At 39.9% G+C, this 23,581-nt stretch overlaps 1 protein-coding gene across 1 annotated transcript in view; it reads right to left on the bottom strand.

Moving 5' to 3' along the window:
- Positions 1-23,581, bottom strand: part of DNAH6 (dynein axonemal heavy chain 6) — a 250,339-nt gene that overhangs the window by 170,178 nt on the left and 56,580 nt on the right. Inside the window, exons 21-26 of the mRNA XM_078149111.1 lie at positions 22,528-22,671; positions 20,159-20,371; positions 17,541-17,633; positions 8,296-8,415; positions 5,582-5,762; positions 1,202-1,298 (exon numbers count right to left, since the gene is read on the bottom strand). Coding sequence (XP_078005237.1) covers positions 1,202-1,298; positions 5,582-5,762; positions 8,296-8,415; positions 17,541-17,633; positions 20,159-20,371; positions 22,528-22,671 — 848 coding nt within the window. The remainder of the gene's footprint in view (positions 1-1,201; positions 1,299-5,581; positions 5,763-8,295; positions 8,416-17,540; positions 17,634-20,158; positions 20,372-22,527; positions 22,672-23,581) is intronic.

The following is a 23,581-nucleotide window of genomic DNA, read 5'->3' as shown; positions in this document are numbered from 1 at the left end:
TGGATCATAATTCAGAATCTTTTAGTCTAACTTCATAGTATATGAATGAGGATATCTATAGTGGCTCCTAATTAAACACCACAAAAATATCACAGTGATGGTAGACCACCCATTACAATCTTAGGATATACACTACAGTAATGTGTCACACACAAACATGCATACACAGGTTCATTGAAATCTCATGTTTTAGAATCTCCCTTAACTATGTCAGGATATTCATGCCAAAATTTTTTCCTCTGCTATATTTCTCTGGCACTATCTAAAAAAAGATCTGGGGGCTTTGGTGGCCCACAAGCTCAATAGGAGTCAGCAGTATGATGTAGCTGCTAAAAAAGTTAACGTGATCTTGGACTGTGTTAAGAGAGGCATAGCTTCCAGGAAAAGAAAAGTGATAGCCCCATTGTAGTTTGCCCTTATCAGACCTCAAGTGGAATACTGAGTTTAAAATTCAAAATTTTAAATTAAAAATTTAAACATTGAAATAATTCACTTTTTAAAAGGACATTGATAAGGTGGAAAGTATCCAGAGGAGGGCAACCAGAGTGGTGAAGGGCTTTCAATCCGTGACATATGAGGAACTGTTGAAGTGACTGGGCATGCTTAGCCTAGAGAAGATAAGATTGCAGACAGGGCGGTGATGGCAAGAACAATGCAGTTGTCTTCAAGAATCCCAAGGGTTAGTCAGTAGAGAAGGGGCCAGCCTTGTTCTGCTTGGCTCCAGAGGGCAGAATGAGGAGCAGTGGAGGGAAGCTGCAATGATGCTAATGTAGGGCTGATGTCAAGAAAAATTTCCTACCAATTGGAGCTGTCCCAAAGTGTAATGTCCAGTGGTTGTGGTTTTCCCCTCCTTGCAAGTCTTCAAGAAGAGACTGGATGACCACTTGTTGGGAATTTTGGACCAGAGATTCTTTTTGTGGATGAGTTGAACTAGATGGCCAATAAGATCCTTTCCAACTGTCAACTTCTGTGGTTTTATGATTCCATGATTCTATCTGGTTCTGAGACCAACTCTACAACCAACATAGCTTACATTTCAGGATACAGCCTGCTGGATTTTTTTTTTTTATCACAAACCTTCCTGCCTCTCTCTTAGTTATTGTGAACTTAAAATTTTTGATTTGTTGATCCATACCTGTCTTGAATCAGGGGATAACCACTAGCAATTTCCAAAGGTGATCTATTAAGATTTTAAGCTTACCTTGGAAAGATAACTCTCTTTGATTCCAAATAAGCCTCAAGACACTTCTGAATTTGATCAAGCAGTGCATTATTATTTTGAAAAGTTTCCAGAAGTCCTATACATTGAAAAAAGCATTCACAAAATTGTAGTAAAATTTGAACATGCAAATAACACAGAGATTGAGATTTTATGAAAAGGAAACTATATTGTTATAAAGATTTGATGTATTTAATAAGATATAACCCAGTGAATTACAAATTGCCATTTTATGGTTGTCAAAGAACTAATGTTTTCTGGATTTTAATACTTACCATACATATTCAATGTAATTCATTTTCCAATATACTCTGATGGGTCTTTGAGTTTGTTGATTTGGAGTTCCCTCCAATGATGCAGGGCACAGCCCCTCCATGCCTGTTTATCCTATGGACACTTATCCATGACCTTCCCTAAATTGACCACAACCTGCTTGAGGTTTTCTCCCTTTCTCTTGACATCATGATAAATATAATTACCCAACATAATTAGTCTTCAGAAGATATTCCCTCCCTCCCTTTTTGGCCAGATTAATTTTCCTAAAGATTAATCACATTACTAATGAAAAATTGAGAAAGAAAAGTAGAGTTAAAGACATCAATGGGGCAGCTAGGTGGCTTAGTGGATAGAGCACCAGCCCTGGATTCAGGAGGACCTGAGTTCAAATCCGGCCTCAGACACATAACACTTACTAGCTGGGTGCCCCTGGGCAAGTCACTTAACCCCATTGTCTAGCCAAAAAAAAAAAGACATCAATGAAGTTATGTAGGAAAGGAAGAGATGGCATCATCATGTGGAAAGAGTGGGAATAATCATTGGACAGCCTGCATATGTCACTAAAACCCTCCTAATGTCAAGAGAATTAGAGGAAGGTCCCCAACACATTGAATGGATGCTCCTTGAAGGATTTATGGAGAAACTTGGAGAGAATGAATATGCATGGGGTGCTTACAATCTGGGAAGCTGGAGGGATTTCTCACATCTGTTAGACTGCCAGTGTATCAAAGAATAATAGCCCTAAAAATAACACTTTTGTTGGTTATAAATTTACATGTGTGTGCATGTGTATACACATACGTACATACATATGTGTGTGTGTATATATCTACGGATGAAATCAAGCAAATTGCTCTACCCTACCTAGAGTAAGTGATAAAATACCAAGTAGCTAGGTGGCAGTGTATAGAGCTATAGGCCTGGAATCAGGAAGACCTGAGTTCAAATCCAGCATTGGATACTTATTAGTAGTAAGATGCTGGGCATGTCACTTAACTTCTGTCTGCCTCAGTTCTGTCAACTGTAAAATGGGAATAATAATAATAATAGCACTTACCTCCTAGAGTTGTGGTGAGGATCAATTGGGATACTATTTATAAAGCACTTGGCACAGTGCCTGACACACAGTAGGTGCTAAATAAACATTTGTTCCCTCCCCCCTTTAACTAAGTGAGGACCCACATCAATCAGTCAATCAATCATGGGCTTTAGACTACATGTGGAGAAAGTTCTTTGATCATTTGGAGTGATATTATTTCAGCTTGGCTGAGGAAATTTGGTTAAACCAGTGTTGGCCTCTTAGAAAAACAGATTCAAATTTAAGGGAGATTCAAAGATGTGAAGAAGAGAGAGTGTCTCAACTAAAACTGTGAGCAGGCATTGCTTGTGGGGATGTGATTAGGGGATGGGAAGAGGAGCAGGGGACTGGGCCCTGGCCTAGGAGTCCAGAGGAAGACCTGGTGAACATTGGAGGACCAGAGGTCCTTCCCATCTTTGCAGCAACATCCCTGGATCAACTGATGGATGAGTCTACATTGGGAGCTAAAGACAAACTGGATACAGAATCCCAGTTCTAAAAAGAGCCAGCAGAAAAGCAACACCATGCCTAGGGGGACCTTCCCCAATACTCTATGAAGGAGGGAAAAGATCTTCTGGCAGGCAGTGGCTGTGAGTTACCCATCGACATGTGTGCTTTCTAATCTAGAACCCACTCTCCCCTGGACTCTTTATATACTTTTAGGGGAGTGTGTCCTAGACTTTTGGGAGATATTTTACCAACTGTCTTGCCATTCTACCTTTGGAAATATCTTTCTAAAAGTTACTTAAGTGTGATTAATTGGCATGATCTGGCAATAATGGTGAGAAACACCAGTGGATGCTCAGGAGCTATATAACACTGGGAAAGACATCTCTCTCATCCCCTCAGGATTATCCCTTGATCCTTGAGGGGACAGAGAAGTTCTTTCTGGGGACTCAACCTGCTAGCGATATTATGGGCTGGGTCAGTAGCTCCAGGGTATTGGCACATATAGACACCTCAGTTTTTAGACATATCACTACTTAGATATACTTACCAATATATTAATTTTAAACTGTCTCATTCTTACTTTCCAGTTATTTGGAATTGGAGACATAATAACTTGCTCTTTTAAAAATCACTCAGATCTAGTGATAACAAAAGCCTCTGGAAAATGGGCATAATATTTCATCATTCAAAGACCATTCCAGACACTAGATAGTGATGCCAAAAAAAAAATGCGCCTGACCTTCAAGAATCTGACAATCCATTGGGAGAAATAATATGCACACAAATAGTATAAGTGTATACAGAAAAATACAGAATTATTTGGTGGCGGAGGCACTAGCAGGTGGAGGAGTCGGGAAAGGCTTTACATAGAAGGTGAAACAAGTAGAACTTTGAAAGAGACCAGGGATTCTAAGGGGCAGAAAGGAGGAGGGAGTGCCTCCGGAAACAGGGGCCAATTAGTGCAAAGGCATGGAAATTGGAGATGGAAATCTGGTGTGATTAAATCACAGAGTGTGTAAAGAGGAGTAATGTATAATCAGTATGATGGAATCAGGTTGTGAAGAACATTAAGTGCCCAACAAGGAGTCTGTATCTGGTCCTTGAGATAACAGGGAGCCACTGGTGTTTACTGAGCAGTAGAAAGAAACGATCAGACCTGTGCTTTAGGAAAATCATTTTGGCAGCTGGGTAGGAGATGGATTGGAATGGGAAGATGCTTGAGGCAAGGTGAACAATTGGGAAACTATTGGAATCCTCCAGGAAAGAGGTCTGAACTAGAGCCTTGCCCAAGTGAGAAGGGATGGGAAAGTTCTGTATACTTGAGATGCTGTGGAGGTAGAATAGACACAACCTGATGACTTATTTGATATATGAGGGGAAGGGGAATGAAGAGTTGAGGATGATGCTGAGATTGGGACCCTGGGTCCCTGGAAGGATAATGGAGATCTTGACAGAAAAGAGGACATTCTCAAGAAGGGAGGGTTTTTGGGGAAAAGATGAGATCTGTTTGAGATGTGTTGAGGTTGAGATGCTGATGGAATATTCAGTTTGAAATGCTGATACTCAATAAAACAATTGGATAAGAGCTCCGTGAGTTCGAGGAATTTAAAAATGTGGAAAACTGATTAGTTTCTTCTATTCATTTTAATTCCTTCCAAAGTCACTGCTCATATGATTCTCTTTTCAGATGCCTTCCTCCCTTCTTTTCTCTCCTCCTTCCTCCCTCCCTTAGAGGTTCTACTCACCTGTCAAGACCCAACTTGGATTATGCCTCCTTCACTAAACTCCTTCTCTGAATATGTCTCCAAATATGAGCATTCCTTCAGTGTACAGTATGAGCACTCATATTTTAGTTGTTTACTATTTATCAGGAGGAGAGATTCTCTTAACATTTTTCTTTGTCATGGACCCTTTTGGCCACAATCTGGTGGAGCCCCTGGATCCTTTCTTAGAATCATGTTTGATGTATAACATAAAATACAGGGAAATACAGCTATCAAAATATTTTTAAAATGTATGGATCCCAGGTTAAGAACTCCTAAAATAGAGGGTGAAGTCAACAAAACATTTGTTAAGCACTTGCTATGTGCCAAGCTTTGTTCTAAGCAGTGGTTAGAGGGTTTCTTTAAAGATTTGTACCTGTGTCTGTTTTCACAAAAAGTCATGATTTTGAAAAGTAATGTGTCAAATGGATAGTGGCACACCTGTGGGAGTTTGAGCAGAGAATGTAATTTTCATTTCAAACAAAAGATATGTTTTGTGGGTTGGAATAGGAGATTAAAGTATCCCTACCCTTTGAGGACCAAGGCTGCAAGAAGAAGACAGAGGGGAGAAGGAGAGGAACCTTTAATTATGGAAGCTAAAGTGAGAAGGGAGAACAAATCACAGTATATGTTCTCATCAAGTTTATGAAAACGCTGCCTCCTATCTTTCTGATCTTTAATACTGGGTCCTCATGATCAATGATTAATCAATCCTCAGGCTCTAATGATCAGTATAGACAGTGATTATTATAGATGGATAGTGATGCTTCTTTGCAAATCATTGTGTTGACATACCTGGTTGAGTAGCCGCACGGAGAGCATTGGGCAAACGATTCACTTTTCTCATGATTTCTTTCCATGATTTATCCACCTGTAAAAACATTTTGGCCTCTGCCGGCAGCTGTCTCTGAATGTCAGGAGCACTGAAAATGCTCTCTAAGTAAAGCCAGTTTCTCTGACAGGTCAGCCACTCCTCCTAGGAAAATCAATAACATTAAGATGTTAGCAACCAGGGGGGCATTGGCGCCAGTAACAGAAGCGGCCTGAACCACTGGAGCCCAGTCCCTGCCCCACTTCAGGACCATGGATAGCAGCACTGAGATCAAACGCAAGATCCAGAATGCCATTAAAGGAGAATTGCTGGAATTGGGAGCTCATGTTGATAAAGAACTTCCTGATTACATCATGGTAATGGTGGCTAGGGAAGCTAGGTGGTGCAGTAGATAGAGCACCATGCCTGGTGTCAGGAAGACCTGAGTTCAAATCCAGCCTCAGACATTTACTAGCTGGGTGACCCTGGGCAAGTCATTTAACCCTGTTTGCCTCCAGTTCCTCATCTGTAAAATGATGGCAAACCACTCCAGTATTTTGGCTATGAAAATCTCAAATGGGGTTATGAAAAGTTGCAACCGAACAAGTTGGGTGAAAACAGTGACAAGAGTGACTAGTCCTAGCTGGGGGGCCATCCTAAGGATGACAACAGTCTTCATGTTTTCAAGTTCGTGTTGTATTATTAGACAATAGAGGAATCTTTCGGCCTCAGTTATCAATGACTATATTTCATTTTGTCTTCTACTCCTTGAATAGTCTGATATGTCAGACTATTCTACCGCTGCCTTGATAGCTAACACAGACAACCCTTTAATGCTTGCAAGGCCCTTCATACAGGATCTGCACTAGGACTTTTGGGACACTCTGGCTCTATTACCTCATTTCCCACCCAGCAGCCCTCCCCTTATCTTATCTGTTATGCCCCAGGAGTGGAATACTTCCTTAACCCCCTTTTGGTGTTGTCTTCCCCCTGACAGATTGTAAACTATTTGACATCAGGGACTGTCTTTTGTCTTTCTTCATATCCCTAGAATTTAGCACAGTGCCTGGCACACAGTAGGTGCTTAATAAATGTTCGGTGACTGATGAACTGATCTGTTCCTCACAGCAACCCTGTGAAATAGATGATCACAATCCCCATTTTACAGAAGAGAAAACTGAAGTTCAGAGACATTAAATGATTTGTTCAAGGTTATACAGCTAAGTATGGGAGGCAGGATTCAAATTCAGGTCTTTCTGACTCCAAGATCACTTTTCCCTCCACTATAACACCTAGTTGCTTTTAAGTTACAACAACAACAGCCCATGAATATTCCGAGGGAACAAAACTCTCCTTTTACTGTTGACATGTTATTTCCCCGATCTTCCCTTTCATCTTTTTCCTTAACTGTAATTAGATTACGCCTTCCTTTGCCACCTCATACCAGCCAGGGTACCATTTTCAGCTTCTCTCCCAGTATCCCTTGGATCTCTCCAAGCTCCTATTCAGAAGCCTCCAGGAGTAGCACCCAACTGCCTCTAATATAAAATAAAAGCTGATTGTGGGTTTCAAAGCATCCTGCCCTACGCATCCTTATCATTGGCTCACACTCTTTATTGTATCATTGCTCAGATCACCACCACTCAGTCAGGTAACAAGCACTTATTAAGCACTCACTATATACCAGATATTGAGCTAAAAGCTGGGGCTATACAAAGAAGCAAAAACCAGTCGCTACCTTGGTTAGGATTTTTGGTTAGGTGTGCATTTCACTCTGATTTCATTCTAACTTTTTTTTTTCCTGTATGAAAACATTTCTGAAAAGATAAGGGAAGTGTGATATAATTTAACACATGAATTTTTGTTTTGCACATACAGGTTTTCCAGGCATCTGTCTCTATAAAAAGAAGTCAAGTTGTAAGATAAATTATTTTAAGTTACAATTTTCCATCTAAGTGGAAGGTGGTAGTATTGGCATTAAATTGCAAAGCTCAAGACATTTCATTTTTTCCCTCATATTTCTAACCATATTCATCAAATAAACATTTATTAAATGCCTACTTTGTGCCAGGCACTGTGCTAAGCATGGGGAAAACAAAAAGAGGCAAAAGACAGCTCTTGCCTTCAAGGAACCTACAATGTAATTGTAATATATTCTAATATACTGAAATCATAGGCTTATAGATATGGAGCTGGATAAATCAGAGGTTACCTACCCAGTCTGCTTCATTTTACAGATGAGGAAACTAAGGCCCTTAGAAATTAAATGACTTGCCCAAGGTAAGTAAGGACTTGCCCAAGTAGTAAGACACAGAGGGCACATTTGAATTCAGGTCCTGTGACTCAGGTTCAGTATCTATTCACTAAACCATGATTCCTCTCAGCCTAAAGACATGAAATTTACAGCAAAATAGCCTTAAAGCTAAAGGGAATCTCAAAGATCATCTTGTTCAACCTCATCATTTTAATAAAGCGGAAACTGAGGCCCATAGAAATTAAATGACTTGCACAATCTCCCAGGTATTAGTATCAGGGGTGGGATTGAACCTATGCCTTTCTGACCTTAGAGGGAAGTGTTCTTTTCACTTGTTGTACTGCATTGCCTCTCAGCCCAAATTAAAGGCATAAAGGTAGTATTTTCAGGTTCCTTCCTGTTCTAAAATTCTTCGAATTATATATTTTGAAATTTATTGCTCACCAGTGTTTGATTAAATAATGCAAGTTGCTTTTGCCATTCATCAACTCGAGCTTTGAGTGGACCCACGTATCGAGAAGAGGCAATTGTGGACACGTTAATGATGCTATCATCTAGAAGGACCTTGAAGAAAAAAAAAAGAAATACAGTAAGAGTAGTCCATTTTTGTCTTTCTCATTCTATTATTTTCTTCTATTTTTTTATATTGCTCATTTAAGAAAATTTTCTTTATCTTTTTTTTAATTTTTAGGCAATTGGGGTTAAGTGACTTGCCCAGGGTCACACAGCTAGTACGTGTCAAGTGCTTGGGCTGAGGTCAGATTTGAGCTCAGATCCTCCTGACTTCAGGGCCTGTGCTCTATCCACTGCACCAACTAGCTGCCCTAAAACTTTTTTATCTTTCCTTGCTATTCTCAGGAATTCTGCATTCAGTTCAGTCAGATCTCTGCAAGAAAATTAGAGATATCAAGGGAATGTTTCATGCAAAAAATGGGCATGATAAAAGACAAACATGTTAGGGACTTAACAGAAGCAGAAGAGATTAAGAAGAGGCTGCAAGGATACACAGAAGTACTATAAAAGAAAGATCTTAATATCACTGGTAACCACAATAGTATGGTCACTGATCTAGAGCCAGACATCCTGGAGAATGAAATCAAGTGGGCCTTTGGAAGCCTTGCTAACCATAAGGCTAGTAGAGGTGACAGAACTCCAGCTCAGCTATTTAAAATCCTAAAAGATGATGCTGTCAAAGTGCTGTACTCAATATGCCAGAAAAATTGGAAAAACTCCACAGTGGCCACTGGATTGGACATAATCAGTTTATGTTCCAATTCTAAAGAAGGGCAATGCTGGGGGTGAAGCCAGGATGGCAGAGTGAAAGCAGTGACTTGCTTGAGCTGTCCCCCAAACCCCTCCAAATACTCATAAAAACCGGCTCTAAACAAATTCTAAAGCAGCAAAACCCACAAAAAGACAGAGTGAAACAAATTTCCAGCCCAAGACAACCTGGGTGATCGATCAGAAAGGTGTATTGCGCCAGGCTGGGAATGCAGCGGCGTGGGCGCACAGGCCCCAGCGAGCCTGGAGCAGGCCTCAGAGGACTGAATCATGGGCAGCTGTGGCAGTTTCCAGACTCCTCAATCCACGAATGCCAAAGACAACTTAGAAGGTCAGTGGGAAAAGTCTGTTTCTGTGGTGCTAAGAGGGTCTCCATTCCCCAAGGGTGTGACCCTGGTGGGGGGACAGCTGCCTCCTGAGCTTCCTGCCCATCGACTGAGGGGGAATCCAGTGGCTGATCAGAGAGGGACTGCAGGGATCTCTTTGCCAGTGCTGAGGCAGGAATCTCTTGCTTTGCCTGTGTTTGGATCTGGGCCACAGTTCTGGGCAGTGGTACTGGGGTGAGGAGGAGCGCTGGCTTGGTGGAGCTTGTAGTGGCTGTAGAGAGGAACCCCTCCTCATAGTTACAGGACAGAAAGGAGTACTTGTGGTCACAGGCCAGGAAAGGAGTAAACACCTCGCCCCTTATCATACCACCTTGGAAGAACTGAAACTTTACAGGTCCCTACAAATATCTCTGAAAACAGCTGTACAAACCCCTGAAGCTTGGGACAGTACACTCTCCACACTGGAAGCAGACTCTTACCTTAACAAAGAGTTTAAAACTCAAGTAATTGGCCGGGATCATGAGCAAGCAGTGCAAAAAGAGTCAGACTATATTATCTTACTTTGGTGACAAAGATCAAAATATACAACCAGAAGAAGATGACAAACTCAAAGCTCCTACATCTAAAGACTCCAAGAAAAATATGAATCAGTCCCAGGCCTTGGAAGAGCTCAAAAGGGATTTTGAGAAGCAAGTAAGGGAAGTAGAGGAAAAACTGGGAAGAGAAATGAGAGTGATGCAAGAAAATCATGAAAAACAAGTCAACAACTTGCTAAAAGAGACCCCCCAAAAATACTGAAGAATAACACCTTAAAAAATAGCCTAACCCAAATGGCAAAAGAGGTCCAAAAAGCCAATGAGGAGAAGAATGCCCTAAAAAGAAAAATTGGCCAAATGGAAAAGGAAGTCCAAAAGATTACTGAAGAAAATACTTCCTTAAAAATTAGAATAGAGCAATTGGAAGCTAGTGACTTTATGAGAAATCAAGACACTGTAAAACAAATCCAAAAGAATGAAAAATTAGAAAACCATGTGAAATATCTCATTGGAAAAACAACTGACCTGGAAAATAGATCCAGGAGAGAGAATTTAAAAATTATTGGACTACCTGAAAGCCATGATCAAAAAAAGAGCCTAGACATCATCTTTCAAGAAATTATCAAGGAAAACTGCCCTGATATTTAGAACCAGAGGGCAAAATAGAAATTGAAAGAATCCACTGATCTCCTCCTGAAAGAGATCCCCAAAGGAAAACTCCTAGGAATATTATAGCCAAATTCCAGGGTTCCCAGGTCAAGGAGAAAATATTACAAGCTGCCAGAAAGAAACAATTCAAGTACTGTGGAAACACAATCAGGATAACACAAGATTTAGCAGCTTCTACATTAAAGTACTGGAGGGCAAAGGAGATAGGATTACAACCAAGAATCACATACCCAGCAAAACTAAGTATAACCCTTCAGGGGAAAAAATGGTCATTCAGTGAAATAGAGGACTTTCAAGCATTCCTGATGAAAAGACCAGAGCTGAATAGAAAATTTGACTTTCAAATACAGACTCAAGTGGAACATGAAGAGGTAAACAGGAAAGAGAAATCATAAGAGGCTTATTTAGGTTGGACTGTTTACATTCCTGCACAGAAAGATGATATTTATAACTCATGAGACTTTTGTCAGTGTTGGAGGAAAAAAAATATATGTATGTATATATAGATAGATAGATAGAGGGCACAGGGTGAGTTGAAGATTAAGGGGTCATATCTGGAGAATAAAATTAAGGGATGAGAGAGGATTATACTAGGAGAAGAAGAAAGGGAGAGGTAGAATGGGGTAAATTATCTCACAAAAAAAAACAAACAGGAAAGTCTCTTACAGTGGAGGGGAAACGGGGGAAGGTGAGAGGGAATGAATCAATCTTATTCTCATAGGATTTGGCTTAAGGAGGGAATAACATACACATTCAATTGGGTATGGAAATCTTTCTTACCCTACAGGAAAATTGCAGGGGGGAAGGGGACAAGAGAGCAGGGGGATGATAGAGAGGAGGGCAGATTGGGAAAGGGGTAATCAGAAGCAAATACTTCTGAGGAGGGACAGGGTCGAAAGAAAGAATAGAATAAATGGGAGGGCAGGATAGGATTAAGGGAAATAGAGTTAGTTTTTCACAACATGTCTACTATGGAAATGTTTTGCATAACTGCACATGTATAACCTATGTTGAGTTTCTTGCCTTTTCAATGAGGGTGGGTGGGGAGGGAGGAAGGAAGAAAATTTGAAACCTAAAGTTTTAAAAACATATGTTTAAAAAAAAGTTTTCACATGCTAATGGGAAATAAGAAATACAGGAAATAGGGTACAGAAGTCTATCCTGCCCTACAGGAAAATAGGAGGGGAAGGGGATAAGTGAAGGGAGGGAGAGATAGAAGAGAGGACAGACTAGGGGAAGGGATATTCAGAAGGCATGCCATCTTGGGGTGTGGGGAGGAGGGAGATGGGGTGAAAATTTGGAACTCAAAATCTTGTGGAAGTGAATATTGAAAACTAAAAATAAATAAATTTATATTAAAAAAAAAAGGCAATGCCAAAGATTGTTCCAGTTGCTGACAATTGTGCTCATTTCACACTCCAGTAAGGTTATGTTTAAGATTCTGAAAGGTAGGCTTCAGTAATATGTGAACTGAGAATTACCAGAAGAAGGGCTGATTTTTGAAGAGGCAGAGGAGGCCAAATTGCCAATATTTGCTGGATTATGGAGAAAGCAAGGCAGTTCAAGAAAAAAATCTACTTCTGCTTCCTTGACTACACTTAAGCCTTTGACTGTGTGGAGCACAACAAAATGTGGCAAGTCCTGAAAAAGATGGGAGGACCAGATCATCTTACTTGTCTCCTGAGGAACCTGCACGCAGGTCAAGAAGCAACAGTTAGAACTGAATACAGAACAACTGATTGGTTTAAGATTGGAAAAGGAGCATGACAAGGCTGTATGTTGTCACCTTATTTATTTAACTTATACGTAGACTACATCATGAGGAATGCCAGGCTGAGTGAATCAAAAGCTGGAATTAAGGTTGCTAAGAGAAATATTAACAATCTCAGATATGCAGACAATGCCATTCTGATTGCAGAAAGTGAAAAAGAATTAAGAGGCCTCTTGATGAGAGTGAAAGAGGAGAGTGTAAAGCTGGCTTGAAGCTTAACATAAAAAAAAATTTTACGATCATGGCAACTGGTCCTGGTAAAAAGAGGAAGAAGAAATGGAAGTGTGTCCAATTTTATATTCAAAGACCACTGCAGGGGCAGCTAGGTGGCACAGTGGATAGAGCACCGGCCCTGAAGTCAGGAGGACCTAGTTCAAATTCGGCCTCAGATCAAACACTTGGCACTTCCTAGCTGTGTGACCCTGGGCAAGTCACTTAACCCCAACTGCCTAAAAAAAAAAAAGGAAAAAGGAAAAAAAGAAGCAAAGACCACTGCAGATAGTGACTGCTGCTATGAAATTAAAAGATGCTTGCTCCTTGGAAGGAAAGCTATGACAAATCTGGACAGCATACTAAAAAGCAGAGACATCACTTTGCCAACAAAGGTCTACATGAGTTAAAGCTATGGTTTTTCCAATAGTAATGTATGGCTGTAGAGTTGGACTACAAGTAAAACTGAGTGCTGTAGAATTGCCATTTTTTATTTGTGGTGGTGGAGAAGACTTTTAAAAATCTTTTGGAGAGCAAGTAATCAAATCAGTCGATACTTAAAGAAATTAATTCAGACTATTTGTTTGAAGGTCAAATACTGAAAGAGAAGCTTAAATACTTTGGACACATAGTAAGAAGACAGGACTCATTGGAAAATACTCTGATGCTGGGAAAGATTGAAGGCAAAAGGGGAAGGGAATGGTAGAGGATGAGATGGACAGATAGTGTCATGGAAAGAACAAACGTGAGCTTGGGCAGACTTTGGGAGATAGTGGAGGATAGAAGGGCCTGGAGCGCAGTGGTCCATGGTTCAGACTGAATGACTGAACAACTGTAGGAAGCCCATTTCTGTGCTAAACATTTACGGGGACCTGTGCCCCAGCTTCTTTGTCTTGGTAAACTTCCCCAGAGTTGTCTACTCTTGAGCATCTGTTTTCTGACCCATTTCCCTTTGTTAACTCTTCCAGTCTGGCTTTGCCTCTACTACTCTGTCCTCTCACATACACATGCTGATGACCCTTTGAATGCCCTGGTCTCTAGGTCTAAGACCTCCTTCACACTCACTCTACCTCAGACATCACCATTGCTCCCAATCTGTTTAACCTCCATGATCTAGAACTCTGAAATTTCCTCTTTGATCACAGTCTTCTGTTCCTCTGCTTCACGCACTGCCTCACTCACTTCTTCAGTCTCTAGACCCTCTCTCACTTCTCCCCACCCACTATTTCTCTTCTGTCTTTGCATCCCACCACAATTTTTATCCTGAGTTTCATGAGCAACACGATTGACGAGGCACTGTTTTCCATATTTGGTTGACTCTCCGTTGACTTCTCAAACCCTTGCAATCTGGCTTCCATTACTCTACCAAAAACACTCTCTCAAGGCTCACCAGATCTGAAGGACTTTTCACAGTCCTCAGGTTCTTTAATCCTTCCGCAGTTTTGAACACTAGCGACTACCCTCTTTCATTCTGGGTTACTATGTCTGACCATAACCCATTCTCCTAAAGGGAGGTAGGGGGCCCACTGGATAGAGCATTGGGTCTGGAAGCAGTAAGACTTGAGTTCCAATTTAGCCCCAGACATTTACTAGCTTTGTAACATGGACAAGTCACTTAACTTCTGTCTGCTTCAGTTTCTTTAACTGTAAAATGGGGATGACGATAACATCCATCTCTCATGTTGTTGTGAGGATCAAATGAAATAATATTTGTAAAGCACTTGACACATTTCCTGGCCTATAGCAGGTGTTTGTTTAATAAATACTTGCTCTCTTCTTCCTGCATTGGTTCATTATATTACTACAACCCTAAGCATAGGTGGCCCCCATCACAGGCTCTGTCCTGGTCCCTCTTTTTCTCCCTCTCCATACTCTTTATATTGGTACTATTACCTGGTGCCATTTCCCCCCATTTATCATCATTCTACATATACTTCTTTAAATCTCTTTCATATATACAAACATATATATATATATATATATATATTATGTATATATATACACATACAGTCTTAATTTTTTTCTGAAACTATAAACTTACTCACATCTCTAATTACCTGTTGTACTAGTGATCTCCAATTGCTTGTCCCTGTAGTATATAAAATTCAATAATAATAATTATAATAGCTATCATTTATAGAGCACTTTAAGGTATTCAAAGTACTTTGCATATGTTAACTTATCTGATCCTCACAACAACCCTAGGAGGTAGGGTTATTATTATTATTCACATTTTATAGATGAGGAACCTAAGTCACAGGGAGTTTGTGACCTGACCAGGATGGTCGCATAGCTAGTAAGTGTCGGAGGCCAAACTGGAATTTGGGTCTTCTTGGCTTTGAATACAAAGCACCACCTAGCTCCCTCCATTCAACATGTCCCAAACTAAACTCTAACCTCTCTGCCAATATTTCCCTCCTCCAAACTTTCATATTCATGTTGATGGTACTGCCATCTTGCACATCCCCCAGGCTTGAAACCTTACAGTCACATGTGATTCTTCTTTTACTCTGGTCCTCCAAATCCACTTAGTAACTAAATCATATGAATTCTATGTTCACAGCATTTTCTTTTCTGTACATACTGTGTTGCCATCGTAGTGTCACTCTTATCAACTTTTATCTAGCTCATCACAGTAGCTTCCTAATGGGTTTTCTTGTTTCTGGCCTTTCTCCCTTCTTCAAGTTGCTTCCCTTTCAAACTAATGCTCTGTTTTATCCCAGCGCCCAGGTCTGCTGATGTCACCACCCTCCTAAAAGGCTTTCACTAGGTCCCTATTGCTTCTGGGATAAAAAGCAAATTCTTTAGTGTGGCATTTAAGGTCCTCTGCAGTCTGGCTCCAACCTGCCTTTCCAGCTTCACTTCATGTTGTTCCTCTTCACATACCCTATATATGTTCCAGCCAGACTGGGCTACTTGCTAGTCCCTAAGCTTCGTGTTCTTCTTTGGATTTATAAAAGCCAATAATTCCTGAGTAGAGCAACAAGGTAAAATGAAGTACAAAGATCTCATGAAATAATTGGATTTGGTCTTGGGCTCTTCTGGGTCCATGTGTCTTTTGTGCTTATGTCCTAGCACTTCTGTCCGCTAAATTGATTCCTTTGAGACAGAGTTTAGCATAAAAGAGGGCAGTGTTGAGGTGAAATGAAGTGGAGGAATCTCATTATATTTGTAGCTCAAGTCATGCAGAAAAGCAGGAGGAAAGGGAGTAAAGGAGGACGAGGAGGAGAAGGAGGAAGAAGAGGAGGAATAAAGGACTCTGAACTTACTTAATGAAAGTATGGAGGGAAAGGGAAATTTTGCTTTGACCTTCAATGTTTGTGTTTTTTCACAGTACTATATAACACCTATGGATATCCAGAGCATAAGTTGATTTCTACTTTCTTAGAGAAAATGAAAAGAGAAAGAGAAAACATTTCTGATTTCTTGGTCAACTGGAGAGCATTATTAGGAAGAATGGAATAAATGTTCCTTGGAAAAAATAAAGGGGCTCCATGGAGAAAATAAAGAAGAAAAGGGGAATTCTTGCTGATTTCTAGAGTTTGGAACACAAAAGAATGTGATATAAAATAAATGAATTTTTTAAATGTTTAAGCTTATGCTATGTGCAAAACACTGTGCTAAGCATAGAGGATAAAAATAAAAAGGCAAAGCTGTCTCTGTTCTCAAGGACTCCAGTTATAATAGAAGGAGACAACACATCTAGAAACAGGCTGAGGGGCAGCTGGCTGGATGTTCCTCTCTTAGTCACAACTTTGTTTGTGATTGTTCAGTCTTCATAGTTCGCTGCTCAGGTAACATGTTATAGATATTCATATATCTGTATACAAAATATTTTATAAATATATAAATAATAGATATTTACAGCTTCAAAAGAATTATAAAGAACTCTCTCACTGCCATGCCCTTACGCAGATTGTACACCTTGCCCGTATTATGATCAAAATCAAAGTAAACTGAGGCACAACATTCTGAGCACAAGTTATTGACAAAGCATGAATTTACCAGTAAACAGAGTCTCTGCCTCCTCAGCAACACTAACACCCGTAAGGAGTTCTTTTTTCTAGACAAGAGGAGGAGCGCCCAAAATAGAAGGCAGCACCATGGACAGGGAAAACAGTATGATTGGTTACAAGATGTGAGGAACAATATGGATGGCTGGAAATTGGTAATAAGGGGCTAGCAATTGCTCCCCTTTTCCATCTCCAGAAACGTTCATTGTTTGAGTCCACCTGCAAGGGTGGTTTAGGGACAGTGCACCAGACAACCTTGGATAATAGACCAGACTCTTGGCTTCCACCTGCATCTTTCAAGGCTAACAGGTTTCCTTGAGGTAAGACTAGAACAGTGATTATCAGGAGAGCTGAACTTCTAAACTTAGCTCAGAGATGATGAGTAATTTACAGGAAAGCTGAATTTCCAAACTTAACTCTGAGACAAACGAAACATGACTCAGACAGTTATAAAAATGTCGGCAGTGATACAGAATGAAATCAATAACAAAATTGAATCCATTCGATTTTCCTAATCTTCACTAGGAATGCCTTCCCTTCTCACCCATCTAAATCCAATCAATCTTTCAAGAGCTAGCTCAGTTTATACCACCCTCATGAAACCTTCCCAACTAGACCGTATCTGCTGGTGCTTCAGCACTGGGAGCATGTTTGTATTTCTTCTGTATACTCCTCAGACTAGGTGCTCAAAATATACATGTTGATTGACTGATCAAAGTAGAGAAGCCCAGTAGCTATAACGGTTTGGGCAAGGGTTTCCTTGCTCTGCTCCGAAGTCCTGGTCATGGGTCCAAATGCATCTGGTTGCATCTGGTACAGATAATTCTTGGATAATGCAATGGGACTCTATCTCTCAAGCTTTCAACTCACTGCAGTTACTTACTTGTATGTCATCAGTCCCACCCAGTATAAAAATATCTTTGGCATCTCGATGGGGCAAAACAACGAATTCTGTTGTTTTCCAAGAATCTTCCACCTTGCAAAATAATAACATTTTGGTAGAATTAGGTCATTTTCCAAATAAATAAATATACCATAAACAATAACCATGTCACCAAAGAGTATCCTTCACGTAAAATGGGACAATAAAATTTTCATTTTTGCTATCTGGTTTTTAAAATCATTGAGAGATAACTTTTTAAAAAATCCTTTAATCTTCATTTTCATAGGTGGACAAGTTTAGCTGAATTTAGAATGAAAATGGAATTGAATGACAACTTCAATAATAGCAATAATTTAAAGGTACAACTTCTCTGTTGGAATCTCATGAATACAAAAAAGAAGACTTTACACTGCAAAGGGAAGTGAGAGAGAGAGAGAGAGAGAGAGAGAGAGAGAGAGAGAGAGAGAGAGAGAGAGAGAGAGAGAGAGAGAGAGAGAGAGAGAGAATTGCCCCCATCAATCTGAGAAGCCCAGATAACACAGGAAGGAGCAGGTACATAATTATCATCATTGTCAGTTTTATCATTATCATCATCACAGCTAGCTTTTATTTACTGCTTTAAGGTTTGCAAAGCATTTTGCATTTATTATTTCATTTGATCCTCATGAAAATTCTGTGGGTTAGATGCTCTTACTATCTCAATTTTACAGATGAGGAAAGTGAGGCACAGAGAGGTTGACTTGCTGTGGATCATGCAGTTAGTAAAGTGTCTCAGGCAGGATTTGAACTTATTTCTTCAATAATCTAAGTCCAGTCCTCTATCCATTATACCGCCTAGCTGCCTCCTCACAGGAAGCATTGCACAATAAAAGCCAGGAGACAATATCCAAAGAGACAGCCATAAAACGCTTGGCCTCAGATATCTCTGTGTAAATACAAAAAGCATGGGTAACAAACTCGATGATCTAGGGAACCCAAAGGGTTGATCTCAAAGGTGGGATGGGACTCAATGATTTTATAGAGGTATGCTATAGACCACCTAGACAAAGTAGGAAATACCTGAGGAATTTGGGAGACAAAATGCACATTTAACATGGATGCATGCTACTCTAATGATGGGATAACTAGTTGGATATCTGCTTGTGCTTTCTCTGCCAAACAGCACACATGAGAAACTTGAGATTTGGTTTCCTGTTAATTTTATTTATTTTTTTTGGAAAATAGAAGAAAGACAAAGGGATCTTCTATTTTGGACCTGACCCTGACCAATGAGGAGGAACTAATTATTAAGGTAGAAACAGTAAGAACCATGGAGGTGGAAAACCCAGAAAGGAAAAGACAAAATGTATGCTAGAGAGTGGAAATGCACCTGGAGTTAGGAAAAACAGAGAATCTTGTTCTCAATGAGCTCAAATAACTAGGCACACATGAACTCATTTCTAGAGTTCTAAAAAATGGCAGGCCCAATTTCTGATGCCTTTTGGCATTTTAGCTCTGAAAAGGATAGGACAGATCTCATAGGATGGAGAAAGGCAAATGCTATCTATCTAAATGTTTTTTAAGTATAGAGGGTAAAGATTACAAACTACATATCAGTGAATAAAACTCTTGGACACTATTTTAAAGGTGTAGTTTGTGAACTCTGGGAGAGGAAAAGGGAAGCAGTAAGTGCTAAAAGTTAGCATGGGGGCAGCTAGGTGGCTCAGTGCATAGAGCTCTGGACTTGGAGTCAGGAGAACTGGGGTTCAAATCTGGCCTCAGACACTTGATACTTACTAGCTGTGTGACCATGGGCAAGTCACTTAACCCCAATTGCCTCACCAAAATAATAATAATATCCTTTTCAGAGCTCCAGCCTTGAAGTCAGGAGGACCTGAGTTCAAATCTGGCCTCAGACATTTGACATTTAATAGCTGTGTGACCTGGGGCAAGTCACTTAACCCCATTGCCTAGCCAAAAAGCAAAAAGCAAGCAAGCAAGCAAGAAGAAAGAAAGAAAGAAAGAAAGACAGAAAGAAAGAAAGAAAGAAAGAAAGAAGAAAAGAAAAGAGAAAGAAAGCTAGCATGGCTTCATCAAGAACAGGTAGTGCTAGATTAAGGTCATTTCCTTTTATTGACCCAATAATTAGCATGGTAAATAAGGGGAATGCTACAGATTCAGTGTCCCAGTTTATTTGATTAAGTCTCTCATATTCTTGTGGATAAGATGGGGAGAAGTGGGCTAGATGATGACACACTTGGGTGAATTTGGAACCGATTGACTGATCTGATCCAAAGGGTAGTTATTAATATTATCACTATCACCTTGGAGGGAGGACTTAGGCAGAATGACCCAGGTATCTGCTCTTGGTCCTACACCATTCAAAATTTTTACAAATGACTTGGCAATAGATGCTATGTCTGTCTACATAGAAGTCAACACATAGCTTGAGGAGATGGCTAACATTCTGGATGGCAGAGACTACATCCAGCAGTATCTCAATAAGCTAGAACAAGGGGTTGAATCAAAGAGGATAAATAAGACTAGCTTTAGATGACCTAGAGCACTCCTACAACAGTCTACTTTATATTCATCATATGATTTTCAGCATCTGCTAAAGTTGTGGTTTTGTTTTTTACCTTTTTGAGAATTGTCTCTAAAGATGCTTCTCCAGAGGCCTGCCCAGAAATATCCTGAATCTCTGAGCCAAATTCAAAAACATTTATAGCAATGAGACGTTGCAGAGTTAATGGATTTTCAGGATCCACAAGGGTAGCATCAACTATCTGCTCAATGGCTGCCCAGTGTCTTGGCTTCAAAAAGGGGTTCCTCAAGTCTGTGATCACTGGAAGCTAGAAAACAAAAACAAAGGACATTTGTTCCCATTTTAATCATGAAAGATACTGGAATTGTCAATGGGATCAAAGAATAGCTTTTAATGGGTTGATATTTAACCTATAAGGGAATATATAGCAGGGCACTAGATGAAGGGCACAGAAGACGTGCTACCACTTCAGATTTTATTTGGGTGAAAAAATTCAACAATGAATAGAAATTTAGATCTTTATGGGTTGTTTTAATGCTAATTTTCAAAACAGTGACATAATTTCATATACTTTCATAGAATGTGCACAGTTTAATGAATGCTTATAACTCAAATGGCTTTAATGACAGAATAATGATTACGTATTTAATATTAAATTAATATTAATTTGATACTTATTTTATAGCATTAATATTACTAATGTTAACAAACATTAAACAAGAAAATGGATGGTTCATATATGAAGATAATACCATTTACTAATTCTCAATGGAAATGTGCAGTGAATAATTGCATTCTTCCATCCCCAAGAAAGTGCTGTGTTTTATTTCTGGGGTGGCTATCGGGACCTCTTGTGCCCAGGCAGATAGACCCCTTAGGGGAAGTGAGGGGAATACAAAGGCAAGAACGGGATAAGAAGACATGGGTGATTTGCAGTCTAGACCATGAGAGAGATCCATTGAAGTCTTAATGTGTAAGTACTCTGTGCTGCAGGAAGGGATGTGACATGAAAGAGGAATAGCTCTCTGGTTCCATTGGTGGCCATGGAATCACTCTATTATTTCCAAGTAGATGCAATAGACTCTGGAAAGCCCTTTCTATCTTCTTTACCCAACCTCTTTACCGTCCTTCGGACTCATGATGAATGAAATAATAGAGCTGGAAGGGACCCCAGAAATTATTAAGTCTAACCTCTTTGTTTTACAGATGAAGAAATTGAGACCTACAGAGGTTAAATGACTTGCCCAAGGTCATACAGTGAGTTTATTTCAGAGCTGGAGCAAGAGGCTCTTTAGATATTTTCCTCTACAGTCCAGTAGCTTTCCATAGTGTACAAAGCTATCTCCCCTTCTGGATGTCTTTAAGCCAAACTCATCAGCTAAAAAGTAATTTTTCTTGTTCTTCTTACCTCCAAGTCAGAAAAGTAATGATAGATTATCCTTAACTGCCCACATACTTCAACCTAATTCCCCTGCCAAGCAGGAGAATTCATGTGATGGATGGTTGGTTTTAGGAAACCTGTGGCTTTGAAACAGGGAGGGTGGGGGGGAGAGTGTAAGGTAATAGGAATAGGGTAAAAAGAGAGGCTGAGAAAGAAAATAATGAGTAAAAATAAGATGGAGGGAAATTCATAGATAGTAATTATAACTGAATGTGAATGGGATGTTTATAGTGGTTCTCTTTGTGGTGGCAAAGAACTGGAAATTGTAGGGATCCTCATCAATTGGGGAATGGCTGGACAACTTGGGATGCATGGTCGCGATGGAATACTACTGTGCTGTAAGAAATGATGAGCTCAATGATCTTAGAAACGCATGGGAAGACTTGCATGAAATGATGAAGAGTGAAATGAGTAGACCCAAGAGAACACAGTATTATTTTAAGAACAACTAAGTCATTCTGACTATTATAAACACACAAATTAAGAATAAGGAACATATGAAGAAAGATGCTACCTGCATTTAGAGGAAGAAGTGATAAATAGAAGCATATATCAAATAATTTTATATATATATATATATGTGTGTGTGTGTGTGTGTGTGTGTGTGTGTGTGTGTGTATATGTGTGTGTGTGTCTAATGGTAGCCATCTGTAGGGCAAGGAGGGAGGAAGGGAAGAAGAAAAAGAAAAAAAAAGAAATTTACATGATAACATATATTTAAAAGGCATAGCAAGTTGTACGTAATAGATTTGCAGTCTCGCGTGTAATCATCTTTTTTATCATACTATGTTATGGAAATACTTGTTTGATTCCATGAGTTAAAAAGCCCAGTCTTTCCTCTGTGCTAACCCTTGCCCACACTGAGCCCTGATGATTTCAGTAGCATTCTGTCCACGATGGCTGATTGGCTTGAGGAGTATCATCTGTGGCTCTAGGACAGTTTCCTGACTCTTTTCTCTACAAACAAGCAGCAAGACCATGATCCAGATTATGGAAGGAATTTCTCTGCCGTGATCACTTACTTTTTCCTTCATCATCTCCACCTTCGTCTTGAGCTGAGGCACCACATTATTAGGGGGTAAACCTTTTTCCAACTGACTCACAAATTTGGAGTACTTTGAAACTTGAGAATTCAGAGTCTCTGGATCCAGAAGTTCAAATTTACACTGTAAGAATAAGAAATCAGTACATTGGAAGTTGGTAATGACACGTGTTTTTAACAAGAATGAGAGAAAAGGTAAAGTGAGTAGAAATGATTCCTAGCCTTTTTACTCTTGATTCTCCTCCACACACACTTGCCAATGCAGGCATATTGGTCTACCGATGGTCCTCGAATACGGCCTCTGGTCTTGGGTCCCTGTGCCTTTGTAGCTGCTCCCACTCCTGCCCGGGGCTTTCCTGGTGCCTTCAAGAGTCAGCTCTAACTGTCTCTCTTTCCAGGGTTCACCAAGTGGCTATGCTTTCTCTTAGAGATTGCTTTCCTTCTGCTCTGTCCATACCTAATAATTTTTGTGTTGTCTGTCTCACAAGGACTGTTTTTGCCTTTCTTTGAATCCACAGTGCTTAGCACAGTGCCTGACACATAGTAGGTGTTTAATAAATGCTTATTGACTGGCTAGACATCAAGTCTATCTCCTTCACTTTATAGAGAAGGAAGTTGAGGCTGAGCAAGGTTGAATGACTTGACCAAGGTCACACAACTAGTAATGGTCTGAGACAGGTTTTGAACTCGGATCCTCCTGACTTCAGGACCACTATGCTATTTTACTGGCTTAATCATTAAATGGAAAAACTCATTAATGCAAAAAATGTGCTGGCAAATATTTAACAACCAGCTTTCCAAAAAGTGTACACATTACATACTTTTAAGATTAATCTGAATTATTACCATTTTCTCCATCATTTTAAGTCTAGATGATCCACAAAACAATAAACCAAACCCTGATTTGCAACCTTTGCTGATTTCCAAGGGGTAGATTCTCACTCTGAACATTTAACAATCAGCTCTGGTGAGCCTGTCCAACTTGGCTCCAGCATATCCTTGGCTATGTTGGTGGTTATGGGCAGCCCATCCTC

The sequence above is a fragment of the Phascolarctos cinereus genome, unplaced genomic scaffold (genome assembly GCF_003287225.1).
Source record: "Phascolarctos cinereus isolate Bilbo 61053 unplaced genomic scaffold, phaCin_HiC Scaffold_2;HRSCAF=192, whole genome shotgun sequence".
NCBI classification, from domain to species: Eukaryota; Metazoa; Chordata; class Mammalia; order Diprotodontia; family Phascolarctidae; genus Phascolarctos; species Phascolarctos cinereus.
The sequence above is the reverse complement of the archived record's forward strand: the minus strand, read 5'-3'. Positions and strand labels throughout refer to the sequence as shown.